Source organism: Astyanax mexicanus, chromosome 10, assembly GCF_023375975.1.
Source record: "Astyanax mexicanus isolate ESR-SI-001 chromosome 10, AstMex3_surface, whole genome shotgun sequence".
Classification (NCBI taxonomy): domain Eukaryota; kingdom Metazoa; phylum Chordata; class Actinopteri; order Characiformes; family Acestrorhamphidae; genus Astyanax; species Astyanax mexicanus.
Window position 1 is genome coordinate 53028809 of NC_064417.1, and position 24874 is coordinate 53053682.

Here is a 24874-nt window from a genome sequence, read left to right on the forward strand (position 1 = left end):
CTAACGATACCATCTTCACTTATTCTCAATTTTGCTTTCTAAGCTAACGTTCGTGGTGTTAGTCTGTATAAACCATACACCGTTTTGTAGTTAAGTTTCAGTTCTGTTACAGTTTTTGTGGAACTACTTTTTGGCGGAAGGCACAGTCCATATTAAAATATATTTATTCTGAATTTCTTAAAGTTCTTTGATTTATTTTCTTTACATATTCATTTTCTACATAAAAAAACGTGCCTACGACCCAATCACAGCCATGATGTTATTCGTGATAACACACTCCCTCTCGTGTTCTATTGCTTAAATATATGTTTAAATATATTTCTTATCTCTCTCTCTCTCGTCCTCTCTCTCTCTCTCTCTCTCAGTGGAGGTCTTAGTCAGGAGTTAATAGAAAGAAGCTCACAGGTGAATTATCTCTCCGTACGCAGGAAGGTGCGGGTCAATACAGCTGTATAAATATGGAATATATTCTCCTCTCACTTTAATTTGAATTTTTTGAGAAGAGAAAGGAAAGGCAGGACTTGGCCCTGCAGCTCTCTTCCTTCTCTACATGTGTCTGTTGTATAAAGCGCCGTGGCGAGTGACATTTCTTTCTTTAATTTCCATTGGCTGGTTTTAATATCGGTGTATAATCCCGGGCAGGCGCTACCTGAGCCGGACTATCTTAAGAGTAGGTGGTGAATGAACTTATTTTATCAGACTCGATAAAGAAATTTCCCTGACAGGCCGGTTAGCACATGGAAGCACGGGCTTATGCTGCAGATTAAAGCGTACATAAAGTGCGCTGAGAATGGAATATATAATATATCACTGAGAGCGTGTAGCTTCACTACTGATAAAAAAAGTCCCGGGAATCTTCTTATCCTTTAAATATATAAGAGCTCACAGACGCACGAGCCGGGATCTAGACAACGGACGCCTCCTCCATCTGACTCTAAAGCTGCGGCTGGGTTTAGGTAGCAGGGCTGCTTCACTCAGTGCGGATTGAATATTAATATATTTATATATTTATATATTTATCTTCAGTCTAAAACTCTCGTTAGAAGTGAACCTGTTCAAATGAACTCACAAAGAATTTTTAAACACCTGTTACACAGTTAAACTTCCACAATTTCACAGGTTTCGTTCATATTTCAGAACTACTCAACTAAGTACAGTAAAAAAAAAAAACTAAAAGAAAAGTAGTAAAAAGAAAATGTAGTTGCAGCAAAGACCTAAAAAAAACATTAAAATGATGAAACTGGCTCTCATCAGGACCGCCTCAGGAAAGTATACGTTCATCAAAGTCTATAAATCTATCTGTCCATCTATCCATCTACCCATTTATCCATACATCCATCTATCTATACATTTATCTATCCGTTCATCCATCCATCTACTCATCCATCTATCCATCCATCAATCCATTCGTCAATCCATCCATGAATTCATTAATCCATCCATCTATAAATCTTTCCATCTATCCATCCATCAATCCATGTATCCAACTTTCCATCCATTTAACCCTTTATCTTTCCATCTATCTATGCATCTACCCATCTATCCATTCATCTATCTATACATATATCTATTCATGTATCCGTCCATGCATCTTTCCATTCATCTATCTATCTATCCATCTACCCATTTATCAATCCATCTATCTTCCCATATATCCATCCATTCATTTATACATCTATCAATCTATTTATCCATTTGGCTTTCCATCTATCTTTCCATTCATCTCTCTATCCATCTTCCCATTTATTAATCCATCTGTCTTCCCATCTATCCATCTATCCATCTATACATCCATCAATCTAGTTATCCATCTATCTATCCATCTACCCATTCATCTATATATAAATCTATCTATCTGTCCATCCATCCTCCATTCTTCCATCCATCCACCTACACTATCTTTAAACCTGTCCATTTGTTGCTTTCTTTGCAAAGTATTGCCAGATTCAGTATTTTTTGGTGACCTTCAGCTTTAAACCCAACATTAAACCTCACCTTAACTTCTTTATCTGTAAATGTCGGATATGTTATTCATTTTTATTTGAAAAAATAAAGAATAAATGTTAAAATAACTACAATAATAAGCGTTGTTTATAGAGCAGGTACTCACCAGGAACAGCATGCGGAAGTTGGCCAGGTCTCCGAAGAAGTCCTCGATGCTGACGGCGTGCGGGTCGAAGGCGAAGTAGCTGCCCAGACTCTCGTACAGCTTCTGCATGTTCTTGTGCATGGTGGAGAGCTTCTCGTACTGCTCACGAGAATATTTACTGAAGCCGTGAGGAGGAGAGGGTTAAGGAAAAACACGGAAACACTAGAGCAACATGATAACTACTTATTTATAACATTTAACAGCATTATATAGAGGTTTTAACCATACATAACAATAAAAAACAGCTTTTTAAAGTGATGTTAATGCTCAGAGGACTGGGAATAGAGCACAAGAGCATCTCTGCTGATGCTTATCCATCTGTATAACATCAAAATACAGTAAAATATAGTGAAATACAGTGAAATACATGTCTCGCTGCAATGAAATAAACATGAAATACACTCTCCATCTCTAGCAAGTGGCGAAGAACAAATAATTATTGTACAAATCCCCCGTTATCTTGGGATAACCCCACCCCTTTTTGAAAATGTTCAATGGACTGAAGACACTTGCTGATGCATTTTCAACAATTAACAATTAATAATATACATTTTTATTAATATTTCTCAATTTGTCTCCATACTGAGCTTAAAGAAACAGGAAAAGCCTAATCTGTCCACCCTTAAATCTTAGAAACATAACTAGAACATTCACCATGAACAATGAACAACTCTAAAAACTCCATCGGTCCATAAATGTGTCTTTGCTATCATAACGACGGGAAAAGTACACCTTGCACAGCTCGAAACGCAAAGCAAAAGTCATGTACGGATTCTCTTAATAAATCATGGTAGTGTTTAATTTTATATCTTGCTCATCATTCTCTTTAAGAGTCAGGTGAGCTCTGACTTTGGCGGATTGCTATTTTAACGGTGCAGCTACCTGGACGTGTCCAACAAACGCTTCTCAGCAGAGGAAACTGAGCTGCTGGTTGACGCTGTGAAGGAGCTCCAGCAGCTCATTTACGGGAACAGCAATGTTATTTTATTTACTATTCTGTTTATTGTTGATGTTTTAGTGTTTTACCTTGCGTTGCCAAGATAGCGATAAACGTCTGATGCTAAGATACTCCAGCAAGCTACTCCAGAAATGTACCTGAACACACCTCATTTCAAAACCAGAACACCACACCCATCAGTGTAGATATATTCAGAAGCTCTGCTGCTGTTTAAACCAGGCAGGAGGAAGATAGAGTGAAAATTAATAGACTGTTGGTGGGGTGTAAGATAGTAATGAGCATTGTTGCATTGTTTCGAAGGCCAAAAGACACAGTAGTCGTCTAATAATGACTCTGATAGCTGTGATACAAACCCTTATATATGTATATATATATATGTGTTTGATCTGATTACTATAAAAACACATCAGCAGCTTTACTGCAGCTCTCTTTCAGAACCCGCCAACAATGAAGTCACATCAGAACCAGGACAAAGCCGGTTCTGAAAGCGAGTGACGGGTCAAAAGCCCTTTCATCCCGGCGCTGAGTCACGCCGCACTAATAGCGCCGGCACAAGAGTGATGGAAAAGCGTTTAATAGTCTTACAGGCATTGTTTCGCCGGGTTTCGCTCTGAGATCGGGTCAACACGAGCCGGAACCCCGCCACCACCGGACCCCCCCAACCGGATCACGCACCGCGCCGCGGCCTGTAATTTACTGAGTAAATGACGGCAGGGCTTTCACCGAGCACTTATTGACAGCTCCTGTCCCTAATGTGTTATCACACCATTCACTGGATACACACACACACACACCTAAACAAACACCACACTTAAGCACAGCAGTTGATATTATTTGAGCTAATCTAAAATATATATCAATATAAACGTTGCTTTCATACTCTTCCCTCATGACCCAGATATCATAAATTTAATTGAAGATTCAAGTGAAGCGAACCACTGATGACCCAAACCACACTTTAAACACTTTAAACACTAAAAACAGTATTGATCTTTCTTAAAACATCTTTACATACTTACATACAGCTTTTTACTCTGAAATAATAACTTTTTATAATAGCTTTTTATATTGTGCTGGTGCTCCACTAATTGTATTAAGGAGAATAGACAGTACACAGCAGGATTAGCCAGCAGACTTCTTCTGAGGGAGGGATCTGTATCTACTCTCTGTGGTGAGTCAGTTTCAAATACTTTCAAATAATGAGTTTTGTGCTTGTATCTCAGTTAATCATGCAATCACTAGCTTGTTCGTGTTTTTTAGTTTAGCATAATCAAACACTAACGTGTGGTAGATAAACACTTAATGTGAACATGGGGCGTGGGCAGTAACAGCTTATTTGCATAAAAATGACAGAGCCCTTAAATGGCTCATTCTGAAAGGTACTGAAACTGGTAAGAATGCCATTAAGAAAAGTCTGAGCAACAATATGTTTTAAAGTGAAGAAAAACAAAAGAAGGATACATCTGCAAAAACAGAGAAGTGCTATATTTTATTTTATATCTTGTCTGTTTTTTGCAAATTAACTCCTTATTTGTACCAAGATATTTGCCCAAAAAAAAAATATATTTTTTACAAAGAAAAAAACTATGTAACACTGCATATTTATATTTGTATTTCTATTGCAATCTTGCAATACAGTAGTGTAAAAAGTATGTCTTTACTTCAGTATAGTGAATGTTAACTGCACTCTCCGCCTATTGGGGGCATATATAATTTTTTTTTTTACATAACAGTGTTATTTCTATTATTTAGTGATTTGGAAACGGTTAAAAGCAACATATCAAACTAGACAAAAACATGAAAAATATCTAAACGGCGGCTATGCTAATAGCATGAGGACACTGAGCACATTCTAGTGATTTTCCCACAATTTGTATTTTAAAAATAATAATTTTACAAATAAGATCTGAGAATAAATTTAGGTAACAGGACTGAGCTCTTCAGTCATCTTTACAATAAGATCAAATATACAGAAAAACTCATTAGGAAATCTTGGGATTTTTTATCTTCCTATGATCTTCAGAAGAACCAGAATTAGCTGATGATGTCACTTCCTGTTGTAGGTGTGACTTCCTGTTGTAGAATGTTCCAGATGTTATAGATGATCAGGGTAATGTGTTACGGTAACAGGACTGAGTAGGACACAACTAAAATGTGTATTTTAACTTAAATATCATGGATTTATTATAAAAAAAAATATTTTAAAGCGTAGATTTTGAAGGATTTCAATAATTATATTATATGGTAAAGTTTATAGTTAGAGATTGGGGGACAGTGGGGGAACAAATGCTATTTTTCTTCAGTGTTTCTAAGTAGTTTTTATTAATGTTTTTAATTACATATCTTACTTTTGCAAAGAAGTCAATGCACTAGATACTATGCTATTACTATTTATAATAATAAAATGTATTTTAAAGTTATTTTGCGTGCATATTTATGCATGTAGTTTCCTGAAAACAGTCTGCATTAATAGCGTAAGTGAATATCTGTATATTTATTTTGACCCTGTGTTGATATATATATATATATATATATATATATATATATATATATATATATCTATTAGAGCCGTTCAGCATGTTGTGCATTAGTTGTGCTTGATAATCCGTGGTGCTGAGTGGATGTAAACGTCTGGCTGCAGCTGGATCTCTGTGTTTTACTGGGTCTGTCCATCACTCGCTCTGCTTTCCACTAAAAATAACCAGAGCTCTGACAGATGCAGACGAGCATTATCACACATCTACAGCCTCTTATAACTATCTCTCCATCAGTCTCTCCATCCTTCTCTCCATCTCTCAGACGAGCATGCAGATAATGGATGAATTCATTAATTCAATCATATTATACTGATTATATATTATTATATAATTTGTTTGGGTAAAAATATAGAGTGAATGTTAGATATCACACAGATAGAATTTGAGAAAACACAAACTTGGTTTTAACTTTCAATAAATGATCATTAAATTTGGATAAAACAAACTGGTAACACTTTTAACACTGGTAACTTTTACACATTACAAAACTCAACATTATCCTTTTTATTTCTATTACTGAAAATCATATAATTTGTTGGTAACACTTTCTAGGAATGTAATTTCTATAAGACGCTATAAACATACTCATAACACATTATAATGCATTCATAAGGCATTATAAACATGGCTATACATATTTATAAAAATGTTTAATTCATCATGAACAGCCATGTTTATTATGCATCATGAACTGTGATTATAATGCATTAATAGCTGTGTTTATAACATGTTATATATCAATACCAAGAAACTCAGTCCCTACTTGCAGACTTTATCATGACTAAAAAAGCTTCCAACTTATAAACACACCCTCAATAATCCTATAAATATATTTTAACCACTCATAAATTATTCTTGTCTTGAATATAATATTAATTATAGTCAATTATAATGTATTATAACAGTATTATATCTTCGTGCGCTCTAATAAAGTGCCAGACTTTCATTGTAGGACTAGATTATTAATGATAGATATATACTATTTTAACATTTATATTATAAGCACAGCTTATAATGTATTATGATCAGTTATAATGTCAATATTATAATAAAGTCATAATGCTTAATACACATGGCTATAACGGATTATGCATTTTTAGAAACATTTATAGCCATGTTTATAATGCCTTATGAATGCATTATAATATGTTATGAATGTTGTTATAGCGTCTAATAAAGATGACATTTATAGAACGTGTTACCAACAAATTATATGATTTTCAGTAATAGAAAAAAAAATGATGATGTTGAGTTTTGTAGAGTCAATAATGTGTAAAAAATTCTGGATGTCTTCATAAATAAAAGGCTGACATAGAAAAATCAAATAAATCATTTAAGAACAAAAATCGCTAAATCTATTGCATTATTGTACAAAGTAAGGAAGTCGATCTATATCTATCTATCTATCTATCTATCTATCTATGTATGACAAAAAAAATAATAATAATTTCTGTGCATCCCTATTCTGAGCCTTTTATCTTAAAATCTTCAAGCCTTTGGCCAACATATCTGTTTTATCCTGTTTTTTTTTCAGTACAAATAAGCTAAAAGTAAATAAATAAATAGATTATAATCGTAATAAAACATGTACAGTAGGCTCTTTCTAAAACCCCACAGTTTTCCTGTATAAAACACAAACAGTTTCTCTTTAAAACACTGTATAAACTAAAATAATTTCTATTTATCTCACTCTTTCCCCCTCTTTTCTCTTTAAGAACAGGTTATTACAGGATGTACTACATTAACTCTTTAACTGTTTAATCAGCTCCCGCTGCATATTTCACCACTGCTCCTCTACATTCATTCTACAATTTAGGAAAGAAAACGTAATTCTAATTCTCAGCTGAAGCCTAATAAAGGCCGTCCTCCTGCAGGAAGTGGAATTCCAGAGCTGCCACCTGTACGGGCCGCCATAAATTACCTGTTCTGTTTACCTTTGTGTCTGAGAGAGTTAATAAAACGCTGCAGCGCTCCCTGAGGCGAGGCCAAAAGCCTCCGTAATAAATCTCTCCTAACCCACTTCCATTAATGTTTATCTAAAGCTTCGCTGTGTTCCTGCCGGCTGCAGCCCCCGGGCGAGACCGCGACAACACTTTCACTGAGGATCAGCTTTATATACCAAACACCCCCAACATCACCCCCAAACACTCAATAACCAATACCCAACACCCAATACTTAACCCCTAATACTCAGTACCCAATACTCAATACCCAGTAACCAACGACTAATACCCAATAACCAACACCCAATAACCAACATCCAATACCCAACACCCAATAACCAACATCCAATACTCGACATTCAATAACCAACATCCAAAACCCAATAACCAACACCCAACCCCCAATAGACAATACCCAACCCCCAAAAGCCAACACCTAGTACCCAACACCCAATATCCAGCACCCAACATCCAATATCCAATACTCTACACCAATACCTAACACCCAATTCCCAACACCCCCTTCCAAAAATTCTCCACCCCTAAATTCCACACCAAACATCGTCACTACCATTGTAATATTTTGCCTAAGTTTGGTATTTTAAAACGGGAAAGTCTGGTTAAGGCTACAGTATAACTAAACCCCTGATTTTAGCTGACTCCATTGATTGGGATTATTGACTGATTAACTGATTTGCATATTGTGAGTGTCTGCGTACCAAAGTACACGAGAACATCATCCTCGCCTACAGCACAGCTTAACCTGAGGCAGAAATAAAATCCAACACAATAAAAGCATTTTTTAAAAGTTAGGAAATGTCTATAAACATTTTAAGCAAAACTGATATTTAGTTTCATTACTTCAAATTTAGGCTACTAAGAAAAAATGGTTTAGGGTTTGGTGCCTCTTTAAGGTGGGAGAGTCTAATTGAGTGAACCGTGACTGTTTACACAGTGTTTAAGAACTCCAGCAGCACTGCTGTGTCTGGCCTAAGTACAACAATGTAGACTACTGAACGGCTCATTGTGTAAACATCCAGAGTGCAGGCTAGAAAAAGTAAGTTAACAATTGAAATTAAGGCATAATGTTTAAAACTCGTACAGAAACTTTTCCCTCAGATTAAATAACAATCATTTTGAGCTAAGCTAAATAATATCAGCTGGCTTTCACCCCATCTAGCAGAACCACCACGATCCACAGAGAGAGAAGTGCTGGGCGAGGAGTCGGGCTCGGGCAGGGGGGGGCAGGCAACAGTTTTAGGGGTGGATGTGGTGCACTAATGCACTAATGGCCTGCAGAAGGGGAGGAATACCGACAGATGGCAACTGCTGGTCTAAAACTACAGAAAGAGAGATAGAGAGAGAGAGAGAGAGAGAGAGAGAGAGAGATAGTAAGCTGGGCTAATCACTGATTTGGTCCGCTGGTTCGGTGCAGCTGGAAAGCCGCTGACCAGACCTGGACACAGGGGAGTCTGGAAGGCCGGTGTTTATTATGGCCGTGGCTCAGTCTGCTCTCCTTTCTACAGGCAACAAACTAATTCAGATTGTGCTGCACTAAAAAAAATACCACTTTAAATTGTGTAAAACTGCATCAACACATGTCATATCCTCCAAGGACCTGCCGTCCACATGCGAGGACATCACATTTTGGCTTGTCTAGACCACAACACTAAATTTCGCTCTATAAAGTCCTGGTGTCCTCATATGAGGCCATTATACTGTCACCTAGTGGTGACAAAAGAGTTCAATATGTTACAGATTTGATTTTGTAATAATAAGTAAATACAGTAAATGTTCACGTTTTTTACTTTGTTATACGTCTTCGTGTTGAAGCAGCACTTCAAAAAAGCCATATTGCATGTTGCCAAAGGGGCACAATTGTTGTTTCTACCTTTGTTTGTTGCACTCTGGCAAAAAAAAAATCTGCCGTGTTCAGACACAAAATAAAAGTTTTACACCTGATTACTAATTGCGACTTCATTGTGTTCTATCGAAATATAAAACTAACTAACTAAAAATCATTTTTCTAAAAAAATACATCATGTAAAAACGATAATTCTTTGTTTTTACGCTAATCAGCTAACAATTAGCCCAAATAGCAAAGAGAATTAAAAACATTGGTCTGAGGAGGATATATACTACCGCTCAAAAGTTTTAGAACACCTCCGTTTATTTTACATTTTTTTGTCATTTAAGCTCTTTAGGTCCAGTGAACAACCAGAAACAGTACAAAATTCAGTGTTTAACATTAACGCTGAAATTCCAGAGCCTACAAGAAAAAACTGAAAAACTGAGGTTTGGAAATTGATTAATTATTATTTTTTGTCTGTAGTAAAGCAGTTTGTTCACACTACACCTTCAAAATACTCTTGAAAACTGGAGAAAACTGCTACAGGAAGACGTCTGGCTGACCCACATGGAAAAGCGTTTTCAGCAGATCTCAGTTTCAGCAGATTGTTTCTGTGTTCTAAAACTTTTGACCAGTAGTGACTATCACAAGTAATGATAATAATTCAGATGTACCACCTGTATTTGACAGGCTACAATCAGTTATACTGTAATTTATGTTCCTTTCAATGGTTTTATTGTTATTATAAATATTCCGGTAACACTTTCTATGAATGTCATCTCTATTAGACTCTATAACCACATTCATATCATATTATAATGCATTCATAAGGCATTATAAACATGGCTATAAATATTTATAAAAATGCATAACCCATTATTGCCATGTTTATTAAGCATTATGACTTGTGATCATAATATATTATAAGCTGTGTTTATAACATATACTGTATACTATTTTAACATGTATCTATCGTTAATAATCTAGTCCCACAATAAAAGTCTGGCACTTTACTTAGAGCACAAAAAACTGTAATAATACATTATAAGTGATTATAACCAATATTACATTCAAAGCAAGAATAATTTAAGTGGTTAAAATACATTTATAAGATTATTTAGGGTGTGTTTATAAGTTGGAAGCTTTTTTAGCCATAATGTATAATTCTGCAAGCTGGAACTTTGGGAGTTTCTTGGTATTGCTGTATAACATGTTATAAACACAGTTATTATTAATGCATTATAATCACAGATCATGATGAATAATAAACATGGCTATGATGAATTATACATTTTTAAAAATATGTAAAGCCGTGTTTATAATGCTTTATGAGTGCATTATAATATGTTATGAATGTGGTTATAGAGTCTTATAGAGATGACATTCACAGAAAGTGTTACAGATATTCCATTAAAATGTATTTACTTAACAATTTTCATGTTCAATTGTACAGTATGCTCTACGCTACAATGAGGTCAATGATTTGTTACACTCATTTCTCATTTTCTGTAAATAAATGCTCTAAATGACCATAAATATTTTTATTTGTAATTTGGGGGAAATGTCTGTAGTTTATAGAATAAAACAACAATGTTCATTTTACTCAAACATAAACCTATAAATAGCAAAACCAGAGAAACTGATTCAGAAACTGAAGTGGTCTCAGTGTATTTTACAATGTGTACTTGTACAAAGATTTATCCTACGCAGCTCGTACACATTTCTCTTTTTTGATATTACAAGGCAACCCAACCATCAATCCCAGCAGTTAAAGACTCAAAGACGTGTCTCTGTCTCTTTATAATAAGAATTATGTAGAGAGTTATTGTAGGTAAAACATTAAACGCAAGGAATTAACACTGCTAAACACTCGCGCTCGCAGCGCCGCCCTCGCAAACCATAAACCCCAATAATTACAGTGACCTTCAGGCACATAAACGGGAATAATAGAGCCGTTAGTCGTTAGAGAGTTCGCTTCTATTCCAGCCCAACAACGGTTTGGATACGTCGGTTTGCGAAAGGGGGAGAAAACGGGAACAAAAAGTCATTTTTGGTTCATTTCACACGGTGAAAATAATTAAAATTGTACCAAATTGAATGTCACGGCACCGCAGAACTCTTTGAGGGTTTCTGGATGGGATCCAAAGTAATTAACACAACACCTTGGATGGAGATCAACCGCATGCCGGCGACAGACTCGGTGCCACTCCCGCTTCCTGCCCGCTGCCGCCGCCGCCGCCACCGTCGCGCTCCCGTCGGCTGCCGAGAGCTGTCACCGCCGCCATGATTGTCAGATAGCATCTCCCGCGACTCCTCCGTGTGTAATTACACCTTATTGTGCAGCTGCATAAGCAATCAGCGGCTGAACAAATCAAACTTTCGCTCAGACCTCGTTAGCAGAGTGCTGAAATTTCTGAGAGCAATCTACTGATTAATGGTCCATTATTGACTGAAATTTAAGCCTAGTATGTGATGATTTGAACATTAATTATAAAAAGCGCCGGCTGAAATCAATGCGAGAAAACGGGAGAATGGGCGCGCGCGAGTGCCGCAATGAAGTTGATGAGGGCTAAGATTCCAATTACTCATTTCGTGGCACGGCGAGGCATTCGAGCGCGTGAGACGTGAAAAAGGAAAAGAATGGATACGCGTTTGTGCTGATTCACACGTTCTGAATTGGACTGGGACGAACGAGAACAGGCTGCACATTGATTAGTTCCTGTGAGGCTGAAATGAAAAAGAGAGCAGGCTTTGGCTTCGGTGGTCTGGCATGGAAGAAGAAATAAAAAAAAGAAAAACGATAAACGGTAAAACATGCAGCACACGGCCGTGCAGATGCTGGACTTTTACATGATGTAGCATACGGCATTCTAGAGAACGTTTACCCACAGATCTTACAGATGTTGCTACAGCTGGGCCTGTAGATCCTGCTCTACAATCGTAGGTTAAAGCTAAAGCTGCAGAAAATCTGGAGACCAGGCAGCAAGAGATTATTGCAATCTGGTGGAAACATTGTTTGGATCCCAAACTGAATGCGTTTCTGTCGCTACAGACAATATAAATCTACTCCACAGCCATTCAGCTTTCTTGCTCGTGATACTATTGTAAGTAGAGGTGATGGTTTGACAGTGTAAAATTCAGGTCTTCAAGTGTGTCGTAGAAACATGTCTAGCAGCCGATGAGATCAAGCTCTCACCGAGAGGTACACTCAGAGTATGTTGTAGTCTTTAAGTGTCGTAGTCTTCATGTTTTTGAGTGTGTCATTGTCTTCAAGCCTTTAAATGTGTGACACAGTCTTTGAGTGTCATATTCTTTAAATCTTTGAGTATGTCAGTCTTTGAATGTGTCTATGTCTTTGTAGTCCTTAAATTAAGTCTTTGAGTGTGTTGTAGTCTTTAAATCTACAAGTTTGTCAAAGTCTTTAAATCTTCGATTTTGTCGAAGTCTTTAAATATTTGAGTGCGTCATGGTCTTTTTTTTGCTTTGAGTGAGTCTTTACTCTTCGAGAGTGTTATAGTCTTTAATCTTCGAGTGTATCTTGGTCTTTAATCTTCGAAAGTGTCATAGTCTTTAAATCTTTGAGTGTGTCAGTCTTAAATCTTTGAGTGTGTCAGTCTTTAATCTTCGAGTGTGTCATAGTCTTTAATCTTTTTCTGCTTCCTGTTTCTGTGCCGTTCAGACGCTTCTCTGCTTAGCTCTGCTATCTCTGCTATCTTTCATACTTTTCTTTATTTTCAGATATTTTCGAGCTACAGTGTCTGAGCTCATTATTTAGATTAGCACTAGCACTTCCATATTTTGTTTCTTATTTTATTTTTTTCTAGTTTCTTTTGGACATTTTATAGTAGAGCCATAGGCACAGGAATCAGAAAAGTTCCTGTAGAGTACTAAAGAAGAAATCTACAAGATGCCTCCTTGTGTGGGTTCAGAGCACCTGTGCTGCCAGAACTGCTACAATCTTCTACAAAGAATGACTGTTTTGGAAACAAATTTTCGGTCCTTGTTATCAGAGTTTCAGGACTGGCATTTCTGCGCTAGCGGACAATGGGCAGGGATTTTAACGGAGCAGCGAGCAGTGGAGACGAACAGATCATGTGGACATCCCTAATGTGAGTACAGCTGAAAGATATGGGCAAAACCAGCAATGGGTTTGCATTGGAGCTAAACCCAAACGCCATGCCACATACAGCTCTGTAGTATCCTCCACTCCTGCTAACATAGCACATCTGGCTAATGCTAATGCTAAAGCTATTGCTCGGAGATCAGAGCACAGAGCCAGAGGAAATCAGTTCCAGTCACTTAGTTTGCAAAATAGATTTGAGCCACTGCAAGACCTCAATGACTTTCCTAATACCAGCCAGTATGATTCAGAAAGAACCAGAAGATTCAGCCATTCAAAACACCCCAGGAGAGCCACAGGGCTCCAGGCTGGGGCCACAGCAGACACCCTTGTTTTGGGGGATGACTCTGTTCATGGCATGAACAATAATCAGAAACTCATTGTTCAATGTGAGCCAAACATCACGTTTCTGAACTGAATGAGAAGCTTCCAGCACTACTGGCTGAATACAGAACAGTGAAACGGATCATTGTTCATGTTGGAAAGAACGATACAAGGAAAGAGGAGTCTGAGGTGTTAAAAAGGGACTTTAATGATCTTTTTACCACACTGCGCAAATTCAACATTCAGACATTCATCAGTGGTCCTCTGCCTGCAAGAGGCTGCAATATGTTCTCTAGGCTGTTGGCTTTAAACATTTGGCTTCAGAAAACCTGCAGGTCAAACGGACTGAACTTCATTGACAATTTCAATCTGTTTTTTGGGAAGAGAGAGTTTTTCAGGAGAGATGGACTGCACACCAACAAGAGGGGAGTCAAATTCCTGTCAGAGAACTTCATTTTTTCTCTGTGCAACTTCTCTGTTCCCACTGGTGAAGACACATCAGCTTTAACACCCAAGGACACTGTCTGCACTACAGAGACACAACATCCTCCCCCCACAGAGACTGCGGAGTTATCGGACGGGAGACATGTTCTGCTGTATCAGCTGCCGGAAACACCGCAACTGCATGAACACTCCACACCATCCTCCATCTCCACCTCATCATCATCATCCTCCATCTCCACCCCATCATCACCCCACCTGAACTTCCCAGCAACCATGGAGAAGCTGGTATCTGCAGGGACAAGACTGACGCTTTCTCTGTCAGCGAGTCCTCAGGTACAGCGGAAAATCAGCACAACTTCTCCTCCACAGTCACCTACTGCCTCACGGACACAGCAACCCCCATTCTCACCACCACTACACTCTCCAATCAAGGAGTTAGAAAAGGGGACCAAAATGAAGCCCAGTGAACATGAACATGAGGAAGTATTAAACAAACTCCCCCCACAACCCAAAAAGAAGAGACAAGCTCCTAAACCACCGGACAGACAGCTCCGCTCTCGACTTCTTCACCAGCAGGAGCCCCTCCCACCTCCCTCCACCATAAGGGAAGAGGCCGCCACAAGTAATCCAGCAAACTGATATATTTTGGGTCCGTGCTGCTACAATGGTGAAGTCAGCAGTACATGTTTTCAAAACAAGTACGGACCCTGTGTGCCAGTTATATCCCCCATTCCAGTTCTTATCAGAAGCAGAAAGAACAGAGGGTATAGGTCACATAATGTGAATATATCCAACTTGCAGTATATAAATTGTAACCCACAGTCTTTGGAACAAAATGCACAGGTTATTAAGTTAGCTCTACTAAATATCAGATCTCTTACAAACAAGTCCTATATAATTAATGATTTTATTACAAATTATGGGCTTGATTTTCTGTTTTTAACAGAGACAAGGTTAAACTCTTGTAGTGCTGAAAGTGTATTAATTGAGTCGGCTCCACCAAACTTTAACTTTTTAAATGTCTCACGTACCGGCAAGAAAGGTGGAGGTGTAGCTATGCTGTTTGATGATACTTTCCAATGCAAGCATTTATCACTTGGTGACTTCACATCTTTTGAATATTTAGGTGCAGTTTTAAAAGGGACACCAAGAATATTACTAATAATTGTCTACAGGCCTCCAAGGTACAATGCTGATTTTATTGATGATTTTACAGATATGCTGTCTTTTATTTCTACTGAATTTGATCATTTTATTGTTGCTGGTGATTTTAACATTCATATTGATAATTCCAAGGATAATTATGCCAGAGAACTCTATGATGTATTTGACTCTTTTGAACTCTCTCAGCATGTGACTGGAAGCACACACTGTCATGGTCACACCCTGGATTTGGTTATTTCGAAGGGTCTCAACATATCAGCCTCTATTAAGGATGTTGCACTGTCAGATCACTACTGTGTCTTCTTTGAAATGTGGACTTCAATACACAGTGAAGCCAGACAGATCAGGTACAAGAAAAGGCAGATAAATGACATGACAGCTGAACTTTTTGTGAGCAAAGTGTGCTCTGCACCATGCAAACCATCAGACTCTGTAGATACTCTGCTGGATAGTTTTAACTCAAAAACTGCTAGAGTTTTAGATGAGATTGCACCAGTTAGAGTTAAAACCATGCCATGCAAGCAGAAAGCACCATGGAGAAATGATGCTGCAGTTCAGCTCCAAAAGAGAGAATGCAGAAAGGCTGAGGGCAGATGGCGTAAAACCAAGCTTCACATTCACAAAGAAATTTTTAAAGATAGATTGCGTGATTACAATAAAATAATGTGCACATGTAGACAAACCTACTTCTCCAGCACTATTAACAATAATATTAACAATAGCAAAGTTCTTTTCACTGTGGTTGACAGACTAACTAACTCACCTATATATATATATGACCCCTGAGCTAGTTTCAACTGAGAGATGTAATGAGTTTGCTAAATTTTTTAATACTAAAATCCACAATATCAGACAAGCCATCAGTACATCTCTATCCACCAAGGAGCCCATGTGCTCTCCAAAACCATGCAAAAGCATCATAGTCAACATGTGCCAGTTTAGCACTATTAATGAAGCAGTTTTAATTGATACAGTGAGTCACCTCAGATCATCCACCTGCAGTCTTGATACATTACCAACCAAGTTTTTAAAGAATGTTTTTTACTCAATATCAGCAGACATTCTTCAAATTGTAAATACCTCACTCATGTCGGGTGTTTTTCCAAATGCATTAAAAACAGCCGTTGTGAAGCCTCTCTTAAAAAAGAAAAAATTAGATACAAACTTATTGAACAATTACAGACCAATCTCTAATCTACCATTCATTGGAAAAATAATTGAAAAAATTGTCTTCAAGCAAGTTATGCACTTCCTGTCCATAAATAACTGTCTAGACCAATGTGGTAGTATTAGTGTGAGATGTAGTCTTTGAGTTTTTGAGTGCATCATAGTCTTTAAGTCTTCAAAGTCAATGAGGTCTAGCTTTCACAAAGAGCTACATTCCCTAAAAGCATTAGAGCGCTTTTATGCTTAATTGTTGCAAGACCCAGTGTCTAACCACTGTGCACTAACGCTGCACTGCTGCATGGCACTGTGTAAGTGCAGCATGTATGGAGGGCAGTGGTGGGTGAATATTTTGAGCTGCGAAAAAAAATCTCTCAAAATTGAATGTTTTGGGCAAAGGCATCTCAGATCAATCTCACAAAACTCACAAAATTCATGAGCCCACACACACACACTGATACACTCGCGGGAGCCGAACACCACCCACAGAACAACAACAATTACATAGCAATGAGGTTTTTTAGCAGTGTGGCCTTCACCGGGTGCGCAATTCTCACAGGTCTCTTATCAGTGAGCGGAGTTGACAGCTGCGAGTGAGCGTTGCATGCAGATCAGCTGTGTCGTGTCAAACCCACTCTTCCACAGAGCGCCGGCATCCGCGGCGCCGCCGCTGCCCACACTGCTGGAGGTGCCATTTCACCTCTGTACACAGGCTAGTAATTAAAGCCCGGGCCCTCGGCCTCGCCCGCGTGGCGGCGGTAATGGCGGAATGGCAGATAAGTGAATTCCTCCTCCGTCCTCCAGGCGCGAGGTCACGAACTCTTGTCAAATCACGTGCTCCATCAAATCAGCCGGCGGATCGGCTCGTCGCCTCTTCATTTGAAAAATTAAAAGCCGGATTCAGAGTCAATTTCACTGTCAATTTATTCTGCAACCCTGCGAATGAAATATTTATGCGCAAGGGAGAATCGTGGCTCCGTGGCGTTCCCGCAGCATCGCTTCCTCACAGCCTGGAGGCCTGGAGGCGGCAGCGCCGAAACTCTCGATGCACTCAACGCACTCGGCGAACGGCGCCCAACAAACAAGCGAGCGAGCGAGCAGTGGAACCTCGTCACGTTAACGACCGACTTAACTAACAAAACAAATGCATTAAAGAAAAAAAAAAACGCTCATTATCTTTCTAGTGCTCTGGTTTTGGTATCCTTTGGCTACAGCAAAAAAAAAAAAAAAAAAGCAAAATATATTTTTGATATATAAAAACATCCATACATCCCGTTAACCATCTTCTTATCTGTTTAGCTGTAGCATGTTCAGGGTCATGGTGAGTCAAGGACCTTCCCGGTATCAATAGGCACAAGGCATACAATAATCATACAACAACCTAGAGTTACTATCCTAGCCCTGTACAGGCTGTGTTTGTGAAGACAGTAAAAATGAACTTAAACCTGCCGTTTGTCAGCTCTCTTTCTAACTACCATGCATGAAACCGAACAACATAAAACATTTGACATTGGAATACAGAGGTTTCTATTCATTTTGACACATTTTTTCACCATAACATACATCAAATACATTCTAAACATTTTTTAGAAGAAGCTATGAACAATGTGTAGCATCTAAACAAAGCAGAAAAAACAAAGCACAATACGTCTACCCCAGCAAACATTTACCTCAGTAGTGCTATTCAGCTATTCTGATCACATGCGAGTGAAATTGACACGAGGAAAGGTAGTTAGACTTTTGGTAAACAAACAATTGCTAAAGCTGCAGTAAGTTACCTCAGCTAACGCTACTGTCCTAGCCCTGTAAAGCTCATACCCTTCAGCTAGAAAACAGCCAGATTGTAAAGTGGTAGCAAAAATGAACTTAAACCTGCCGTTTGTTTGGTAGGGATGCACAAAATTGAACAACATAAAACATTCGACATTGGAATACAGAGGTTTCCATTCATTTTACCATTTTTTCTCACTATTACATACATTAAATACATTCTAAATATTATTAAAAAAAAAAACTACTGACAACCTAGGACTTAACACAAAACATTTTCAATATCTATGTACAGTAAGTTACCTTACAGTAAGTGAGTAACGATACTATCCTAGCCCTGTACAGCTCATGCCGTGAAGAGGCAGTGAAAAATGAAAGGAAAAATGAACTTAAACCTGCCGTTTTTTCTGCTCAATTTCTGACTGTATCACTCACACTTTGTATTGTATACTGCAACCCCTTGATACACGGCATTATTGAGGTGCACTGAAGACAAGTTTGGGCCTCATTTTAAGATGCGGGATGCTGGAGGAAACCTAAACAAACATTCAGAAAGTTACCATATACAGCTCTGGAACAAATTAAGAGAGCTCTTCAGTTTCTGAATCAGTTTCTCTGATTTTGCTATTTATAGGTTTATGTTTGAGTAAAATGAACATTGTTGTTTTATTCTATAAACTACAGACAACATTTCTCCCAAATTCCAAATACAAGTATTACAGTCAATTAGAGCATTTATTATTCTTATTTGCAGAAAATGAGAAATGGCTGAAATAACAAAAACAAAAAAAAGCAGAGCTTTCAGACCTCAAATAATGCAAAGAAAACAAAAAGTTCATATTTATAAAGTTTTAAGAGATCAGAAATAATCAATATTTGGTGGAATAATCTCATTTTTTTTCATGCATCTTGGCATCATGTTCTCCTCCACCAGTCTTACACACTGCTTTTGGATAACTTTATGCTGCTTTACTCCTGGTGCAAAAATTCAAGCAGTTCAGTTTGGTGGTTTGATGGTTTGTGATCATCCATCTTCCTCTTGATTATATTCCAGAGGTTTTCAATTTGGTAAAATCAGAGAAACTCATCATTTTTAAGTGTTTATTTTATATATATATATATATATATACTCTCATGAAGACACACGTCTCAGAAAAGCCTTGATTTTGAAGGACCTGCAGGAACCTGCTGGAATCTCTCAGGCAGCAGCGCGACAAAGGAAGCTCCGGCTGTTTACAATCGGAACATCTCTTCAGTGTGTCGGAGGACGCTTCAGTAAAGGTCATCTCTTGTGTTTGTGCCGTCAGCTCATCCGATGCCAGCGGTGCATCAACACACACATTTAGCTCAGATTCAGAGCCGGCGTCTCCCGCCCACGCCGCGCACTTACTGTACTGAGATCACTTCAAATCACTCACTATTCCTCTTAATAAGTTGTCTATCAGTTTCTGCTACAGGAATCCGTGAGTGAGGAAGAGGAGAGTGTGTATCCAGGGAGGTATTTATAGTTTGTTATGCTGGAGAGGCTGCGTGATTGGCAGGCTGGGTTGCAAAAAATGGTAATAGAGGAATCTCAAAAAAAAAAAAAAAAAAACACAAAAAAAAGGTATGCGTATGGGAATCTATAAGTGTGACATACACTGAGAGAGAAATGCAGAAAAGTACAATACAGGTACATTTTGATGCCAAAAAGTACTACGAGTGTAATTGTTCAATCAGAAGTACAACATAATCTTTTAATCCTTTAACTGTGCTCATTAAAAATAAGAAAAAACAAGAAAAACATAGGGTTGGATTGGATTAGATTGGGTTGGGTTGGGTTGGGTTGGGTTCGGCTAGATTTGATTGGACTGGATTGGTTTGGGTAATTTGGTTGGATTGGATTGGATTGGATTGGTGGGACTTAATTGGATTGGATTGGATTGGATTGAACTGGACTAGACTGGTTTAGATTGGTTTTGGTTCGGTTGGGTTGGGTTGGATTGGGTTGGATTTGTTTGGGTTGGACTGGATTGGATTGGGTTGGATTTGTTTTGGTTGGGTTCTGTTGTATTGGATTGGGTTGGATATGTTTGGATTGAATTACATTGGATTGCATTGGGTTGGGTTATTTGGTTTAGGTTGAACTGGAATGGAGTGGACTAGACTAGATTGGATTGGAATGGTTTGGACTGGTTTGGACTGGATTTGATTGGTTTGAGTTGGTTGGGTTGGGTTGGCTTTGGTTGGGTATGAAAACAAACAAGAAAAAAACAACTGAAACAATGAAAGAAAATACAAATGTGTCCGAAAAACTAAAAGGTTCTGAAGACATACCCTTGAGGGATACCACCCCCGTGACAGTGTAATACGTAGCTTGGGATTAAGTAATATTTATATATTCAGCAAAGGTTAGTACTCTTTATCATGTTTTACTACACCAAAAATTGAGTTCTCCTTTAAATAGAAAATGTACTTTTAGTATTCTTTACCTAATTCGAACATACTTTTAATGCTCTTAAGTATACTTCCTTTTCACAAGGGTAGTCTCTAAATGCCTGGACATTTCTAGCCAGGCACCGCCGATCACCATCATTACCATGCACTGCACAGCACTGTCCACTATGGATGGTAACATTAGCTTTTTATGATGTATTCCCCACAAACACGTGACACTGTGGATGAAGTAATGCTAAATACCTTCAGAAATAAAATGTTCCATCCATCTTCTCCCACTATCAGACCTCCACTGCTCTCGGTGCATCAGTACAGCACATGTACATTTAATTAAAGATCCGGCTTTTGAACATAAATACTGAATAAACAAAATGAAAAGTGGACCACTGTTCTCTTTCTTTCCCCAGTGCTCACTATAATTAAGTGCACATGCAGTAAACACTCGTGCATTACCTGCTTCACATCCGCGCTGTGCTGCAGTCGATGGAGTAATGTATGCATGGGTTCTTTCAGCAGCTCTATAGGTACAGCACTCGTCTCTCAGCACGCCTTCACCTGATCGCAATTCAGCTGATCACAGCTAACAAACTGCACTGTGATTAAACAAATTACACAAATGGATCCAGTGATTGTATCTTACAGCTGCTGAAATGAGAACAATTGCAGGCTTTTTCATTTTAATTGAAAACCGCGGCGGCGCTCGGATCCGGCTCTGAGAGGGAGGGAGGAACACATGCTAACAGTATGGAGGAGAACAGCAGCAGCACCAGATACCAGAGTGGGTTTAAAGCGGAGTCATGATGGAAAATCATAATGATTTAAACACTTTTCAGGGAATCTGACATTTTTCAGGTTTTTCATTCATAAATATAGCTGGTTTGCTCTTGTTAGAATCATTTGGGTTGGGCTGATTGTGTTGGGTTGGTTTAGATTGGATTAGATTGGATTGGTTTAATTTGGGTTGGTTTGCATTGGTTTAGATTCAATTGGTTTGAATTGGTTTGGTTTGAATTGGTTTGGATTGGTTTAAATTGGATTAGACTGGATTGGTTTGATTTGGGTTGGTTTTAATTGGTTTCGGTTGGTTTACTTTGGTTTGGATTAAATTGGTTTAGATCAGATTATATTGAATTAGATTGGATAAGTCTGAATTGGTTTGGTTTGAGTTTGGCTAGATTGGGTTGTGTTAGGTTGTGTTAAATTGGTTTGTTTTGGGTTGGATTGGACTGTTTTGAGATGTGTTGGGTTGGGCTGATTTAAGTTGAGTTGAGTTGGTTTGTGTTAGGATGATTTAAATTGGTTTGGTTTAAATTGGGTTAGAGTGGCTTGGATTAAATTGGTTTAGATTGGATTGGTTTTCTTTGGTTTTGATCAGTTTATATTGAATTAGACTGGATAAGTCTAAATTGGTTTGGTTTGAGTTGGGCTAGATTGGATTTTGTTAAATTGGTTTGTATTGGGTTGGTTTGGACTGGTTTGAGAAGGGTTGGGTTGAGCTGAGTTGAGTTGTGTTAGGTTGGATTTGATTGGGTTGTGTTGGTTTGTGTTAGGGTGGTTTGAATTGGTTTGGTTTAAATTAGGATAGAGTGGTTTGAATTAAATTGGTTTGGATTGGTTTATGTTTGATTGGATTGGTTTAGAGTTGTTCAGACTGGATTGGTTTTAATTTGTTTGCTTTGATTTGGGTTGGTTGGAATGGGTTGGATTGGGTTTTATTAGATTGGATTGGATTGGCTTGTTTTGGTTTGGGTTTGGATGGATTGGTTTGAGTTTGGCTAGATTGGTTTGGTTTGGATTGGGTTGAATTGATCTGGATTGGGTTTGTTTTGTTTTTATGTGGCCTGGTCTGACCTGGAAAGAATTGGTTTGTTTTTGAGCTGGTTTGTAATGTTTGGGTTCCTTTGTTCCTTTTGTTTCTTTGATTGGATTGAACTGGATTGGTTTGAACTGATCTGACTGCCTTCTTTTAAGAGTCATAGTGCAGTTGTTGTGGTCTGCATCCAAGATTGATTACTGTGTTCACACTTGTCTAAACGATTTGCATCAAGGATGAAAATCAACCAACATAGTCTGATTTAACTTAGAAGGATGGTTACTGGTTAATGGTTTAACATGTACCCGGCGAGCTTGCTTTAAAGTCTGCCTCCCAGATAACTGAACCCTTTAAACTCAAAATCAATACAGCCCATGCTCCTCTCTTCTGCAGCACAGAACATATATAAATTAATGATCCAGGCTTCACACACTTAAACACTAAACAAACTGCATCAATACCGAACACTTATGTTACAAAATGGACCATTGTTCTCTTTTTGTTTCTCCGGCACGGCTATTATTCTAATGAGGACACGCTCTCAGCGTTACTTTTTAATGATCAGCTAATTTGATGGGGGTGATGCTGCCAGCTCGTTCTCAGTCTGGAGCCGGTCCTAAAGTCCTGGAAAAGTTTTCAGAGTGGAATAAAAGCGAGAGGAAAGAGTGTGGAGGGAGGAGTGCTGCACGGGCGGAGGGCTGGACCTGCATGTAAGAAGTGTGCGGTATTGATCCGGGCGTAGAGCCGGTAGAAAGCTGTGACAGGCAACAACTCCATTCAATAGCATTATCGTTATCCCAGGCCCGGCCTCGCGGCGGGTAACACCAGAACTGCGGGCCTGAGAGATAATTTTCGATTCTTTAAACCAATGAATCCCATTAAAACGCGTCTCAGTGCAGATTTCTTTGTTGGGAGGAAGTTTAGCTTAATGAACTGTCCAGAGAGAAGATCTCCCCCTATAGAAGAGCCTTATCTGGGTTATTGCTTATGCTATAATTACACACACTGAATAAAATACGCACACTAAACTAAATCAGCCGCTGTAATAAATAACTTCTAAACATAAACACCATCAGTCTGCCAATAATCACCATCGTATCAGACCAAAAGCATTGGGTTGGATGGGTTTGGTTTAATTGGGTTGGGTTGGAATTGATTGGATTGGGTTGGATGTACTTGGGTAAAATTTGGATAAGTTGGGTTGGGTTGGGTTGGATGAGACGTGCTTGGGTTGGATTGGGTTGGATGAATTTGGTTTAGCTGGGTTGGGTTGGGTTAGACTGGGTTGGACTGAATTGGACTGGATCTATATTGGTTGGACTGGGTTGGATTGGATCTGTTCGGGTTGGGTTAAATTGGATCTACTTGGCCTGGGTTGGATTGGGTTGGATTGGACTGGATTAGATCAGCTTGGATTGAACTGGATTGGGCTGTATTGGGATGGACTGGATTGGAATGGGTCTGATAGGTTTGGATTGGATTTGCTTGGGTTGGATTGGGTTCTATCGGGTTGGGTTGGGTTGGGTTGGGTTGGAATGGGTTGGGTTGAGTGTAGTTAGACTGGATTGGATCTACTTGGGTTTGGTTTGGATTGGAGTTTACACTGGAATTAGACTTATTTGTATTAATCTACAATGCAGAACATTGAAAATAATAAATACTGTATCTGTAGAGGAGAACGAAAAGAAAGTGGTGTAACACCATTTCTAATACAGGCCGTGATGTAACTGGCGTGAAAGGGTTCCTAACGGCGTTTCCGCAAAAGAAAATCGTAGAGAAAGAAAAAGGGAAAAATGGAAAAACGGAAAAAGAGAGTAGCGAGAGAGCGAACGGCTGTTTATGATGGAGCATTCCTCATACTCAGAACTGGGTGATTATATTAAGGCAGACATGATACAAATGAAAATCATATTTACGGTGCGGGGTCATACATCTCGCACGGATGGCGTGTCGGACGGCGGGAGGAGAACACGCCGGAATAATGGAACCATCTCCAGTGGAGACGAGCAGCAGCAGAGACTATTTTTAGCAAATTAATTTAAGGCTCTAAATAATTAACTGATAATTATCTGGCAATCAAGTCTAAGATAAAATGATCCGCCGAATTTCTCCGGCGAGGCTGAAGAGCTTTATCGGGGATGTAGGTCTCGAGTCTGAAGCTGCGATGCTGCAGCAGAACTAATTGACGGGGGGAATGAGATGC

At 38.6% G+C, this 24874-nt stretch overlaps 1 protein-coding gene across 5 annotated transcripts in view; it reads right to left on the bottom strand.

Moving 5' to 3' along the window:
- diaph2 (diaphanous-related formin 2) overlaps positions 1 to 24874 on the bottom strand; it is an 877667-nt gene that overhangs the window by 155364 nt on the left and 697429 nt on the right. For all 5 annotated transcript variants that reach the window (XM_022683643.2, XM_022683642.2, XM_049484129.1 and 2 more), the window contains one exon: positions 2111 to 2275. In XM_022683643.2, coding sequence (XP_022539364.1) covers positions 2111 to 2275 — 165 coding nt within the window. The remainder of the gene's footprint in view (positions 1 to 2110; positions 2276 to 24874) is intronic.